General features: G+C 50.3%; 3 protein-coding genes across 4 annotated transcripts; 1 reads left to right on the top strand and 2 right to left on the bottom strand.

The window, feature by feature from the left end:
* Positions 1–1517: 1517 nt before the first annotated feature.
* Positions 1518–2966, bottom strand: LOC120681327. Its single transcript, XM_039962832.1, has 2 exons — positions 2506–2966; positions 1518–2423 (listed from the first exon to the last, which is right to left on the bottom strand). The coding sequence occupies exons 1-2, from the start codon at positions 2713–2715 to the stop codon at positions 1890–1892; spliced, it is 744 nt and encodes a 247-aa protein (XP_039818766.1). The 5' UTR covers positions 2716–2966; the 3' UTR covers positions 1518–1889.
* Positions 2967–4476: 1510 nt separating this feature from the next.
* LOC120681337 (DPH4 homolog) lies at positions 4477–8644 on the bottom strand. 2 transcript variants are annotated; one of them, XM_039962848.1, is made up of 2 exons: positions 8427–8644; positions 4477–5733 (listed from the first exon to the last, which is right to left on the bottom strand). In XM_039962848.1, exon 2 carries the CDS (start codon positions 5715–5717, stop codon positions 5193–5195), a length of 525 nt encoding a protein of 174 aa, XP_039818782.1. In that variant the 5' UTR covers positions 5718–5733; positions 8427–8644; the 3' UTR covers positions 4477–5192. The 2 variants fall into 2 exon arrangements, with proteins under 2 accessions (XP_039818782.1, XP_039818775.1); XM_039962841.1 differs by lacking the exon at positions 8427–8644 and adding an exon at positions 7718–8383.
* Positions 8645–11349: 2705 nt separating this feature from the next.
* LOC120681316 (cyclin-dependent kinase inhibitor 3-like) lies at positions 11350–13132 on the top strand. The gene is made up of 3 exons (XM_039962825.1): positions 11350–11719; positions 11940–12041; positions 12700–13132. Exons 1-3 carry the CDS (start codon positions 11394–11396, stop codon positions 12767–12769), a joined length of 498 nt encoding a protein of 165 aa, XP_039818759.1. The 5' UTR covers positions 11350–11393; the 3' UTR covers positions 12770–13132.
* The last annotated feature ends 32 nt before the right edge of the window (positions 13133–13164 follow it).

Genomic DNA, 13164 nt, shown 5'->3' with positions numbered 1-13164 from the left:
TTAGTTCACCGTGCATTGTTTGGATCCTTCTAGTATCTAGAACGCGCGTTTTCCGAAAAAAATCTCACAGGTATGGAGTACTAAATGAAGTTTATTTGTAAAATTTTTTTAGAAATGGGCGGCGACAAATCTGATACAACAACAACAACATAGCCTTTTTTCCCAAGCAAGTTGGGGTAGACTAGAGATGAAACCCGAAAGAAATAAGTTCAAGGTTCAGGCACATTGATAGCTAGTCTCCAAGCGCTCCTATCCAAAGCTATCTCTTTAGAGATGTTCCAATCCTTAAGGTCTCTCTTAACCGACTCATCCCACGTCAGTTTAGGTCTACCTCTACCCCTCTTTACATTATCGACTAGCTCAAGGATCCCATTACGCACCGGCGCCTCAGGAGGCCTTCGTTGGACATGTCCAAACCATCTCAGCCGATGCTGAGTAAGTTTCCCCTCAATTGGTGCCACCCCGACCCTATCCCGAATAACTTCGTTCCGGACTCTATCCCTCCTTGTGTGCCCGCAAAACCACCGCAACATCCGATGATGGTAATTAATTGATGATTGGCTACAATAATGCTACAGTAATCATTCTCTAATTACGCGGTCAAATGCCTCATTAGATACTTCAGGGTTCCTAGCACAGGGGTTGTGGAGTTAATTTTGCAAACCACCTTCATTTAATACCAATAATTAAAAGTCAAAGTTTCCTAGCACAAGTTGTGCTAGGGACCAAACAGGGCCTATAAAGTTTGCATCTGAGCATGATGAGCGAATTTGTGCAGTGTCCCTTTGATATCCTGAACTGGTAGGCCCTTATCGCTTCCTGTATATTTTCCCCTCTATTTGAAATCTCCAAAGACCAACTCATGTTTGGTATGTCGTATCATATCATCTTGCCTCATGGAGTAACATACGCTTGCTAGTTGCTACGGCTGCTGAGTGAGCTGTAGCTACAATGTGCAAGATCTGTAGACTGTAGCAAATGCACCTTTGCTGCCGAGTCAGTGATGCAAAGGCAAAGCGAACGAGATCTTGCACTGGTGACTACCCGCACCATGAATTCTCTGCTGCGTTTATGAATCTTGGCCTCTCAACTTGGACAGAATTCTGAATTCGGAATCAGAGGTGTAGACTCCAGTGCAGGCAGTGATAGTGGAGTACTTGGCCCCTCCAACTCAACGCTCTAGCGATTAGAATTCCCTTTTCCTTTTGGTCACATCAGTTGGCAAGTCGGCGAGTAAAGGTAGCCAGCCAAACCGTGCGCTCCTGCTCTGCGCTTTGTTCCATCTGCTTTTACTTGTCGGAGTGCAGAGCTGTCTTTACCTCATACAAATGGAACAAAGAACTTTAAGAACTTTTTTAGGGAGGAAAGGAGGGGGTAAGAAAGTGAACTGGATGCTGTTACCTTCAAAAAAAAAAGTGAATTGGAACAAGAAATATCATTTGTTGGAACTTTAGATGAAGATTGAGCGGGGATCTGATCACGGACCAAATTAACTGCAGCATTCGACGCGCAGGGCCTGAAAGTACACTTACACCTGAGTTTTATTATTCAGAGCACGTACACCCGATGAAAATCCTCCCAAAGATCAAGGCCTCCTCAAAATGCAACATTTTCGTAGGAATTTCCTAGGAAACTTCACATTTTTTGTTCGAACTGGATGTCTCGTGTCCTGTAGAATTCCTATGAAATTGCCGCGTTCTAGAGGAGGGCGGAAGAACAGGACTAGCTAAGAGTACGAGAAGCGCCACCACTGCTGGCAACACTCATCAAGCAGAGAGTCACAAACTAGTAGCTGAAGAGCTTGTAAACGTCGTCTCGTCTCAGCAGCGTTGCTAAGACGGACGGTACGGTCCGAGGTCCTTCTTGGCTAATCATCAATGGCGATGCGGTTATTTACTGGCAAGCTTGTGGGTGTAAGCAGGGGCCGGGCTCGCGGCGAAGCCGCTGCTGGCGCTCTTGCGCCACTTCCACGAGTCGGCCGGCGTGCTGGGCAGCGGCGGCAGCGGGAGGACGGCGGGCCGGCGGCACAGCCCGAACGGCCACCCCTCGCAGTCCCGAAAGCGCTCCCACGCCTCGGGCGACCGCAGCATCGGCGGCGGCGGGTCCATCTCCATCATCATGCCCGCCGCCGACGACGCCACGGTCGCCGCCCGGCTCGTGCTGCGCGTGAAGAAGCTCTTCACCGAGAAGAAGGCCTCGCTCTCGTCGTCCGCGTCGCCGTCATCCTCGGCTGCCTCCTCCTCCTTGGCCTTCTCGTCGGTCCCCTCCACCACGACGCACGTCTTGGGACTCGACACCTTCTCGAGGACGGTCCTCGGATCGAGCGGGGTGTAGGACCAGGCGAAGGCCGCGCTGGTCAGCGGCAGCGTCGGCGAGTCCAGCTGGCTGCACCGGGACCGCTTCCTCATCTCGGCGAGGACCACCTGCGCCAAGTCAAATGAATTCCCCGAACGGATCGATCAAGAACTCTCAAGACGCTAGTGCTACCACGACCCTTGGTGTTACCTGCTTGGTGTCGAGCGCTTCGTCGAGGCCGCTGCCGTCGTCGTCGTCGCTGTCCTCGCCGGAGCTCCAGCCGGCGGCGCCGGCGGGGACCCTGACGCAGGGGACGTGGCAGTGCGCGTAAGTCTCCCGGATGAGCGACGAGAGGGACTTGCAGTAGTTGCTGGCGGCGGCGGCCGGCCTGGGGTGGAGCTCCTGCGCCAAGCAAGGCATTGCTCCCCGATCAAGTGATCCTTCTGCGCGCCGCTACGGATCGGGTGATTCTTTGTCTGCGCCGTTCATCCGATCAGCTCGTGATCCGATCGACGAGGAGTGCGGTGGATATAAATGGGGGAGCTCGGAGGAGGAATTGGGTTCCCGGAGGAGGGATCGATGTGGACGTGCATGACAAGTGCCCGGCAACTTCAAAAGGAGAGCCTCGCTGTGGGAGCGTGTGCTGGCGTTCGTGGAATTCGTAATCCTTTGGGTTCAAGGCTAAGTAAGACGAAATGCTGGCAGTATTTGAGTTGGACAACAGACTAGAATCGAAATTGCGGCGTCACATTGCAGGTATAGGTACTACGTACTTACTGAATCTTACGTGCACGTGTCCACGGTTGGTAGTTGGTACATGGTTGATCATCGCGGCAGCACTACATGTCAAAATAATTTTTCCCCAAGGCATGTCAAAATAAGCGCTCTCTCTTTTGTTTTTGGTTAACATTCTCCGGATGGTGCGGTGCGAGCAAGTCTAGCATGAAAGGAACATGACCTCTGTCAACAGTGCTAAGCAGTTGCAGGACACACTCTTGTTCTGCAGCCTACACGATGCTCGGTCCCGAGGCATACATACCCAACCGCCGGTACGCTTTTACCGGTGAAACGTCGATGAACTCGCCGTTCTTGAGTCTTTGACTATCTACACACTCAACCGGCCAGCACTCACGGCCGGATCCTGTGACCCACACGCGACGGGATGGAGAGCGACGCCTCGGACTTGTTGGGAGCCGCCGGCCAACTCAACTCCAAGGAATTGAAGGAAACGCCGGGCGCCGGGTGCTCCGGCGGTTGCCGTGGCGGCATCAGACCGAGCCGAGGCCGCCGCTCGTGTCCGTCCTCGCGGCGGGCGGGGATGCGCGGGCCGCCGTGGCCGTTGTTTTCGCGCCTCTCTTGAAGCAAACGCTAAACCAACCGCTCACCCGCAAGCCCACTCTAGCTACGGCCCGGCGCGTAGGCTCTCGAGTCTCGACGACGGTGAGGTCACCGAGCACCGAGGTGTGGGACTCGTGCAAGCTTCGTCTGGACCAATACCTAGAGAGAGAAGAAAGAATGGATGCGGCGTGGCATTTTCAGGTAGTGGTTTCATGTAGCTTTCAGGGGCATGGATGGAGAATCAAAGATCAGGATGCGCAAAGATCTCTTCTGTCGATGCGATGCGATGTGAGGCGAGCATGATCTGGTTCTGAACGGAAATTTCCTGAGATACAGTATTGGAATGATTGCGCTGGTGGAAAAGGCCAAGCAAAATTTTAGCTTGTCCTGCAACTCATTTGCCGTGGATGGCAAGCAGTTCCTGACGGAGAACCATGTAGATACACCCACAAAGAGCAAAAGGAAGAGACGGCGGAAATAGAACAAGCAAGGAGATGTAATGTAATGTAAACTCGTTGTCCTGTACAAATGACTTGCCGGTAACGGCAGGCACAATTTTGCAAGCATCTAGTGCAGAAAGATTATCCGCTAGCATTAAGAAAGCTACACGCACGTTCTGCTTGTGCATGGGATGCTGTCCTTGCTTAGCAGTACAGATACGGTCACAACAAGGCATACTGTAACTACCCGAGGAGATCCACAAGCCCGCTGAATCATCCATTTGATTGAAATACAGCAAATGGCCTCAAGCAACAGGGACTCGTCGTCAGGGAACTATAGGAATCAAGAGCAACAAGCATTCATTTAGCTGTTGTTTAGGCGAATGGCTGGCAGGTGCGAACATTAAATCGGCCCATAAACAACATTAACCAAAGATGTACCGGATAACCACCACGGGAACATTTTAAATTCCCAGCGTATGGAATTCACAATGGTGGTTAGCTGATTGGTGGTTAGCTGATTACAACGGTCAAATCGTCATTTATCACAATGCAACCACCATCAGGATCTCACAATACTTCCCAGAAGAACAAATAATCTTAGTCTGCACTATTTTCAGGAAAACCAGAGGCATATTCTTCAATAATTTTGAGGTCATTTGCTCAAACTTATCCTGCCGGGAAACATATAACCAGAGTCTATGAAGTTTCATTTATAACCAAACGTACTTTAAGAGAACAAGAGCCACAGCCCAGAACAACAGAAGCTGATGCAGAATCTGACGACTGCTGTTCTACTTCTCCATCTCCACTGACTAAAATTCGCATCTCCAGAGGCATATTCTTCAATAATTTTGAGGTCATTTGCTCAAACTTATCCTGCCGGGAAACATACAACCAGAGTCTATGAAGTTTCATTTATAACCAAACGTACTTTAAGAGAACAAGAGCCACAGCCCAGAACAACAGAAGCTGATGCAGAATCAGACGACTGCTGTTCTACTTCTCCATCTCCACTGACCAAAATTCCCATCTCCAGAGGCATATTCTTCAATAATTTTGAGGTCATTTGCTCAAACTTATCCTGCCGGGAAACATACAACCAGAGTCTGAAATGTATTATGAAGTTTCATTTATAACCAAACGTACTTTAAGAGAACAAGAGCCACAGCCCAGAACAAAAGAAGCTGATGCAGAATCAGATGACTGCTGTTCTACTTCTCCATCTCCACTGACCAAAATTCCCATCTCGCCAAGTTCACATGAAGTGATGGAAAAATAATCGCCACACCTGCATGGGTACAACAGCTCCACAGTATCAGCAGTGGTCTCGATGATCATGTCCCCAACTTCGATTTCAGATGCAATGATCTCAATGTTCTGTCTGGATGATTGCAGCTGCTTATCATAGTCTGCTCTAGATGCAGGATGACGTAGGATTTCCCAAGCTTTCTGAACGCTCAGAAATTCTTGCTGCTCACTGGAAGGGACAGATGACTCAAGAGTTGTATGTGCTTTGTCAAGATGTGTGCTGAGAGCAGCAGACTTGTATGCTGCACGGATTTCATCAAATGTAGCATCTTCACTCACAGATAAAACCTCGTATAAGGTTTTCTGGATGGAAATGTTGCTGCCAAGAACCATAGGGGAAGCTGGTCCACTGTATGCAGGAGGGAATTTCTGAATATGTAATATATGCAAAAACACCTTTTTATATCAATAATATCATGACGAACATAATGCAATGCGTGTTATCTTGTATCTACAAATTTTGAAATTTAAGGAAACAACTTTTTATTAGGCAAACAGATCTTGGTTCGAACTAACAAATTGACTCTGGAAGTACCATCAATATTTGGTTTGTTTCTTCCGTGGTTATTACAAAGAGGCATGTAACTTCAATTTTGGTTTAGGAACAGCAAGCAATCTAAGGGTTTGTTTGGTTGGGCTGTGAGATGTGGAAAAACTGTTGTAAGCTGTGAATGAGAAAGCTGAAAGCTGTTTGGTTGTTTGGTTCAAATGACTGAAACTGTAGGTTTGGCCCAAAATGTTTGTAATACCCCTAAAGGTCTAAGAGACTGTTTATATGCAAATTGATCGTAAAACTCTGTTATTCACTGATTCACATGTAAATGACTATATTTGGAAGCAAAATTCGCGTCCACCATTAACATATGGTTCACATAAATACAAAGACAGTATATCATTCAATTTAGTATGGTATCAGTGAAAAGTGGTATGATATCAATTTAGTATGGCATCACACCAATCCCAACTTAAATTGGTGTACCTAGGATTTCACGGAGGGTATGCCATGATATTTTTTCTACTTGCAATTTGGTATAATCCATATATAATTCGGTAACAAAATTTAAATTTAAATTTCACTGAGAAATTCGGTTACCAAGAATTAAAAATTACATTCCAAGTCTTAAATTCAACAGTTAAATAATGATGTTGCATAATAACAGAAATAGTTCAAACATACTAAGCTACTTCTTATCTGTTCTAGATTTCTAAAGAGTAAAAAGCACCAGAGATCCTTCAACTTGTAAGAGGGTGTCACTTAGGTCCATCAACTTCGAAATTGCATTTCTGGGTCCATAAACTTGTAATCTCTGTCACTTAGGTCCACAAATTCTGAAAGTCCATTCCTAGATCCATAAACTTGTAATTTGTGTCACCTAGGTCCATCCCTCCACCTAATCTTAATGCACTGATACTGCACCAACTTGAATCTACACGGTGCCCACACGTTGCTAGAGTTAGAAGGGTGAAATTTGAGCCTCGATTTTGAATCAAGAGCATAGGGAGAGGAGACGGGAGGGATGAAAGGCTTATTTTGGAGGTTACTGACATGTACTAGGATTTAAAGGGAAGCTTACAAACTGCCATTGATGAGTTATGGAGCTTAAATCTAGATATGACCCAATAATATGGGTGGAGAGGATGGGGTGATGACTTGGGAAAGGTGGAGGATGTCACATAGAGACTCAACAATATGGGTACTGTGGTTAGGGATATTGTATCCTCCATGGAGCTAGTAGCCGGATATGGTGGCACCAGATGTTGCGGCAAAAAATCTCATGACGACGTTAGACTTAGGTCAATCCAGAGTGGTTCTCGGTAGTCGAAAGATATTCGACAACGATATTGGGGCGACCTTTGTAGGCGCGTCTGTGGCCGCACGACTACTCATGGATGGAGCTTATGGATCTAAAAATGCACTTTTAGAGTTTATGGACCTAAGTGGCACAAATTACAAGTTTATGGACCAAAAAATGCACCATTAGAGTTTATGGACCAATGTTTTCTAAGTTTATGGACCTAAGTGACACAGATTACAAGTTGATGGACCTAGAAATGCGTCTTTGGAGTTTGTGGACCTAAATGACACACCCTTACAAGTTGGTGGAACTCTGGTGCATTTTACTCATTTCTAAATTTCATGAAAGTCTCGATTATGTTTCCTATTTTTATCCACCTCAAAGAAAATATCCCGCTCAATGAATATGACCAGACAATCATGTAAAAGAGCATCACCCAACCTATGCGCTACACTAATTTACAATTTTCCAATTGTTCAATCACTATAAAAAAATTAGCGAGCTGCAGTTAGGGCTCCACTTCCACAAATTTCATACCCAAATGCGTGTCAAGGCAGTGGAGCTGCCGAGCTAGGAGGAGTGGAGGGCCGAGGCGTTGAGGTTGTGCTCACGGCTGCAGAAGGGAGAGCCGCCGCACCGTGCGTCAATCAAACGGCAGCGCGCACCGTCGGTCGGCGCTCGGCGGAAGCGGCGCGGCAGCACTGCAGCAGCGTCGATGTCGACGGGCTTGAGGCGGAGTTACTCAGCTGCGGCCTGCGGAGGGAAGCCTGGCGCAGGGGCGAATCGGCGTCCGGCGTCCGTGGAGGCGGTATCCGGCGACCGGTGGAGGCGGCGGCGGCGGCGGCGGCGCGTCACCAGTTCCGGGGAGCCGCGAATCACCTCCCCGCGAGCGCCGTCTCAGGTTGTGTGTTCCGTGTCTTCCGTGAGAGCCCTCGGGCTGAGTTATGCGCATGGGCCTTGGGCTTGGGATGAATTTTTTTTTTTTTTTTGGGCCTGAATATTTAGCTATGCCATGGTATATCTATCTCAAAAAAAACTATGCTATATTGCCATGGTATATATGGCCCACCCAGTGGGTCCGCCACTAATTAATTGTTAAATACATCAGTGCATAAATATGTAAAAAAAATTATAAAAGCTTGTGCATAACAAGTACAGTGCAGCAGGGGTGACATTAACAACTGCAGCAGTAATGAACACAGAAATAACCCGCTTCTAATTGCAAGGAAGGCGGAGGAGGGACTACCTGCTCGGAGCCTCGGAGGGACAGGGGCGCCGCGAGATGGCCGCGGGGCGCCGGGAGCGGGGCGCAGGCCCGAGCTGGCCGCGCGCTCGCGGGCGGGAGGTGGCGGACGGCAGACTCGAGCCGGGGCCCGGGCGGGAGGAGTGCAGCTGCGCCGCCGCCGCCGGAGGAACCCTAAGCGCCGAGTGGAGAGGATTTTTTTTTGCGAGATTTTTTGAAGGAATTCTGTTTTACCCCTGAACTTGTCACCCATCTGAAAAACAACTCCAAACTTAAAAACCAAATATCTATACCTTAACTAAAAAAAACCAGACAAGATTTTATCAAAAAAGAAGACAAGCTTTCAAAAAAACCCTAACAAAATACCATCCTTAATTAGGTCTAAAGTTGTTTAGCAGACGGTTTTGCTGATGTGGCAATGAGACCCACATGTCACACCCCACTTGCCACAATTGTGTCCCCTCACCTTTCCCTCACCCTCCCTCTATCGCGGCGTGCAGGAGCCCTTGGTCTGCCATAATGGCCACCGCCCTCGTTGGCCTGAGGGGGAGGAGATCCTGGCGTCGCCGCCACCGATCCATGGAGGAGGAGGTCTCAGGTGCATCCACCAGCCCATGTGTGTGTGGGTGGGGGTTGGGGGGAGGGGGGGGGGGTTCACGAGCGCTGCCACCACTGCCACTCGCCCACAAAGGGATAGGTCTCGAGAGCTTCCGCCACTTGACCGCGAGGTAGGCCACAAGCCGTCGCCACCGCTGCTTGGACATAGGAGAGGGGCCACCCGCCGCCACTCAACCGTGTCGAGAAGCCACTGTCTCCAATCGTGACGCCATGGCTCTTGCTCTTGCCAAGAACTGGCGGCACTAGCAGTAGCACCGGTGTGGGCACGACGAGCTCCAGCATCGGCGTCGGGCACACGTGTAGGGTGATCTAGAACGCGAGGTGCTCACCGTGTCGGTGAGCCGCGCGCAAGGCCGACCTGCCGGGTGCCAACCGGCCATGGTATTAGCCACGTTCGCCGCAATTAATTATGCCTAGGAGCAAGAGAGGTAGAGAGAGAGGAAAGAAAGGTATGACATGTGGGTCCTATTGCCACATCAGCAAAACCAACAGCCTTGACCAGTTCGCGCGCGCGGGGTGGGGGTGGGGTGGGGGTAGTTTGTCCGGGTTTAATAGTTAAGGTATGCAAAGATATCTGGTTTTTGAGTTTGAAGTTTAATAGTTAAGATATGAAATTCAAACTTTCGCCTGTCATACAATTTGAATTTAATTTTGTAATCACATCGCGAAATCCTAATCTCTAACACTTAAAAACCACATCGCGAAATCACGAGGAAATGTGCCCTTCTGCAGGGTTTGTAGCCACAAGCTTCTTAAATCGCCAAAAAGAAGCGGAACAAACTGCATGCAATTGGGGACGAAATGGGCAGCTGCTGCATTCCTTACCAGCCGCCGCCACTGGCGGACCCAGTGGGTGGCCAGGGTATGCCGTGGCATACCCTAAGCCAGCACTTCTCTTTCTAATGACTTCTTTGACTGGGATTAATAAAATTTGAATTACAACTTGACAATCATATTGATGACACTAGACATGAGGACAGCTTCAAAGGTCTTACCAATCTTGTTGACCTCTCAGTTCTAGTTCAAATTGGGAGGCATAAGATTTATGATATGGTTTACAATCTTCTAAAATTGGTCTTGCTTCTACCTGTGGCAACATTTTTTTCCAAAGCCAGCTTTTCACTAGTACAGATCCAAAAGCACTTTCCCATACTTTTACTAGCTTTTGGGCATACAAATTATCCACTTGCCATTGATTATGTAGATACCGGTTTGTGTTTTTTTTACGTCACTCTCTCCTCCCTCTCGCGAGCGCTTCCTCGGCGCCCCTCACCTCCCCTCCCGCCAGCGCACCACAAGCCTTGTCCGGCGGGTGCGCGTCCCTGCTCTGATGAGCGCGTGTCCCTGCCCTCATCGTCGTTGAAGCTCCGCGCCCTCCCCACGCCGCTCCCCTCCCTCGAGAGGGCCCCATCGGGATGATTGTGGATGATACGTGGGTTTCCTTAACAATTTTCTGATAAAAAAATACAGCTGCCCAACCAAATGATCTTCTGCTTTTTTCACAGCTATTTTTTCATGTCCCACAGCTCACAACAGTTTTTTCCAAAAGTCACAGCTCAACCAAACACATCTTTAATTTGCTTCTACTATTTATATTATAATCTATGCAATTATTAAACCTAATTATTTGTATACTGAATTACTTGTGAAATTTTTTTATTGTGCAGCGAATTTTTTAGATTGTATCGAATACTGAATTGTATATTAAAATTTTGACAAGACATATCCTAGGTTTTAATCATAGGTCCGGCACCGCAACTACGGAGTACTTTGTCAGCGACAGGCGGCGCCGTCTTGGATCGCGTCGGTGAATGCCGTATCGGGACGAGGGGAGCGCACATGGGGTCCGTAGCAACCACCGCGACCGGTAAGGCGGTAACCCGTGCCGCGCGGTGCTAATCATCCCCTCCGGTCGTTGTTGCTCCGGCCCCGGGTCTCCCTTTACCTGCCCGTTTACCGCGGCCGTACCCGAGCCGCGGGCAGGGGCAGGGGCAGGCGCCAGGCGGGCGAACAAGCCCCACGCGGCCACGCGCGCAACGATACACCCAGCCACCGGGAGGGAGGCACCGACGGCATACCCTCCGTTTCCGTTCTCGCCTTCTCCCGCCCAGAGGCCACACAGTCACAACCCAACAACGCCGCCAACCCGGCGGCATCGGGCAGCCTGGCGCGCCCGAGGGCAAGTACAGCCGTGGCTGACAGCGCACCGGCCACACGCGGCCGCGCGACACGGACGCCCGCCCGGCCCCGCTGCGGCTGCTCGCCCACTTTTTCCCCGTCCCGTCCGGCGTCCGTGCCGCGGTAGGCGGCTGCTGTTATTGTGGCCGACGACTCACTGACTCGACTCCATCCATGGGAATCTCCCGCTCCGCCTCCGCGGCCTCCGTTTCGGTTGGGCGCCCCGCCCACCCACTACTACCCAGGACGGGGAGCCGCTGGCATAAAAGTAACCCCGGCTTGCCCCGCCGTCCATCGTTATCTCCTCCCACCCACGCCCCTACCGGACCCGTAACACCAAACAGTCTCAGGCCCCAGGCCCCCAACCACTGGCGCAGGCCCCCGCGACGAGAACATCAGGAGGACGAGCAAGGAAAAAGTATGGCCGCCGCCGCTGCCACGGTGACGGCGGTGTCGAGCTGCGGCAAGCGCGAGCTCGACATAGTGGACGCCGCCGGCATGTCAGTCTCCTGTCTCCCTCTCTGACCTCGCTCTTCTCCTGCGCCCTGCCTTCTTTGTCCTTTCTTCTCCTTGAGACGGCAGCCGAGCTGAGCGAGCTAGCAGGCTGCTATCTAAGCTCCTCGTACGAAGACACGAAGCTGCGCTTGCAAGCTCCAGCGCAGCTGCGCAGTGCACGATCTCTCGCCGTGGCTAATGCTCGTGTACGTCGTCGTCGCGCAGGCCGAACAAGGGGAAGAGAGGGAGGCCGCCGCCGCCGCCGGAGGAGGTGGAGGCGTTCCTCGCCGCCGCGGAGAGCACCTTGGCGCGGCGCTTCGCGGCCAAGTGAGTATAGCCTGCACCTGCAGTGCTCCTCCTACCTACTTCCGGCTTCAACCCTTCATGCTGCGAGCTTCCGGTTCCAGAGCTTCCATGGTTCCATTTATTTATAGTTAGCAGTAGCAGCATGCAAGGCACAGCCGTGGGCCTCTCTGACCTCCCCTCCGTGATGATTGATGATGGCATGCTGCTGCTCAGGCTCTGAAAACTGTCAGTGTGGTTCTTCTGCACACTTTGCGTTGCGCTACAAGACAGTAAAAAAGGTGCCAAACGAAGTTACTGTGCTGATACTATAATACTAGCATGTACCAGTTCAGTAGCTTCAGGCTTCTTGGTATTTCCGTTCAGGCTTGCCTGGTCTGTAATTTTTCCCCCGCTGTCACTGTAAAGTTATCCCTCCTTTTTTATGCTAAACAAATGGAGCTTTAGGGGATCATGAGATGGCTCCAACTTTGCCGCTGGGCCTTTTCGCGTTGGCACAGGCTGTGAAGCTTCTTTCCACTGGCCAATGGCCTCCTTTTCCCCTCAGTTTCTTTTAAAAAACATTTCAAAAAAAACCCCAAACAATCTGTTCAGGCTTTTCCATCTCGTTTGCCGAATCTGAGCAAACTGTTCACGTGTTGGCAGTGCGTTTAACGTTTGGATCTTTTTGGTCATGTTCAAGGTACAATTATGACGTCGTCAAGGACGCTCCCATGGACGGCCGGTACGAGTGGGTCCGCGTGGGCCCGTGACACGATCGCGCAACGGGCGGGCACTCGGCCAGTCAACCGCCAGATCGAAGAGAAGCCTGGCCGCGCCCGTGTCTGCTTCGGTGTTGATTTCCCTTGTACTGTAGCTTACTTACCGTGTGTGCAACACTTGTTCTAGCTGTGCCTGTAATTATGCTCACGAGATGGCTAATCATGTGAAAGCCTCGACCTTGTAAGTCGCTACGTCAGTGGATGTTCCGCTTGTAACTTAGCGTTTGGTTAACATGTCGTTATGTGTAGTGTAGTGTAGCCCAGGGAAAAACAAAGTTGTAACTTGTCGCTGTGTTCGATTTGTTGGTTCCCCGTTCATACCAATGAATGAATGAAACAGAGTATTCAGGCCCACACAGACTTCTCTGCTGAACCGTAACAACTTT

The sequence above is a fragment of the Panicum virgatum genome, chromosome 2K (genome assembly GCF_016808335.1).
Source record: "Panicum virgatum strain AP13 chromosome 2K, P.virgatum_v5, whole genome shotgun sequence".
In the NCBI taxonomy this organism is placed as follows: Eukaryota; Viridiplantae; Streptophyta; class Magnoliopsida; order Poales; family Poaceae; genus Panicum; species Panicum virgatum.
Note: the sequence above shows the minus strand (reverse complement) of the source record. Positions and strands in the feature narration are given on the sequence as shown.

Coding starts and splice junctions, on each gene's coding strand:
- LOC120681327 (XM_039962832.1), bottom strand. CDS start 2,715: ATGCCTTGCTTGGCGCAGGAGCTCCACCCCAGGCCGGCCGCCGCCGCC. Junction 2,424..2,505: donor AAGCGCTCGACACCAAGCAG/GTAACACCAAGG, acceptor GACTTGGCGCAG/GTGGTCCTCGCCGAGATGAG.
- LOC120681337 (XM_039962848.1), bottom strand. CDS start 5,717: ATGGTTCTTGGCAGCAACATTTCCATCCAGAAAACCTTATACGAGGTT.
- LOC120681316 (XM_039962825.1), top strand. CDS start 11,394: ATGGGAATCTCCCGCTCCGCCTCCGCGGCCTCCGTTTCGGTTGGGCGC. Junction 11,720..11,939: donor ATAGTGGACGCCGCCGGCAT/GTCAGTCTCCTG, acceptor GTCGTCGCGCAG/GCCGAACAAGGGGAAGAGAG. Junction 12,042..12,699: donor GCGCGGCGCTTCGCGGCCAA/GTGAGTATAGCC, acceptor GTCATGTTCAAG/GTACAATTATGACGTCGTCA.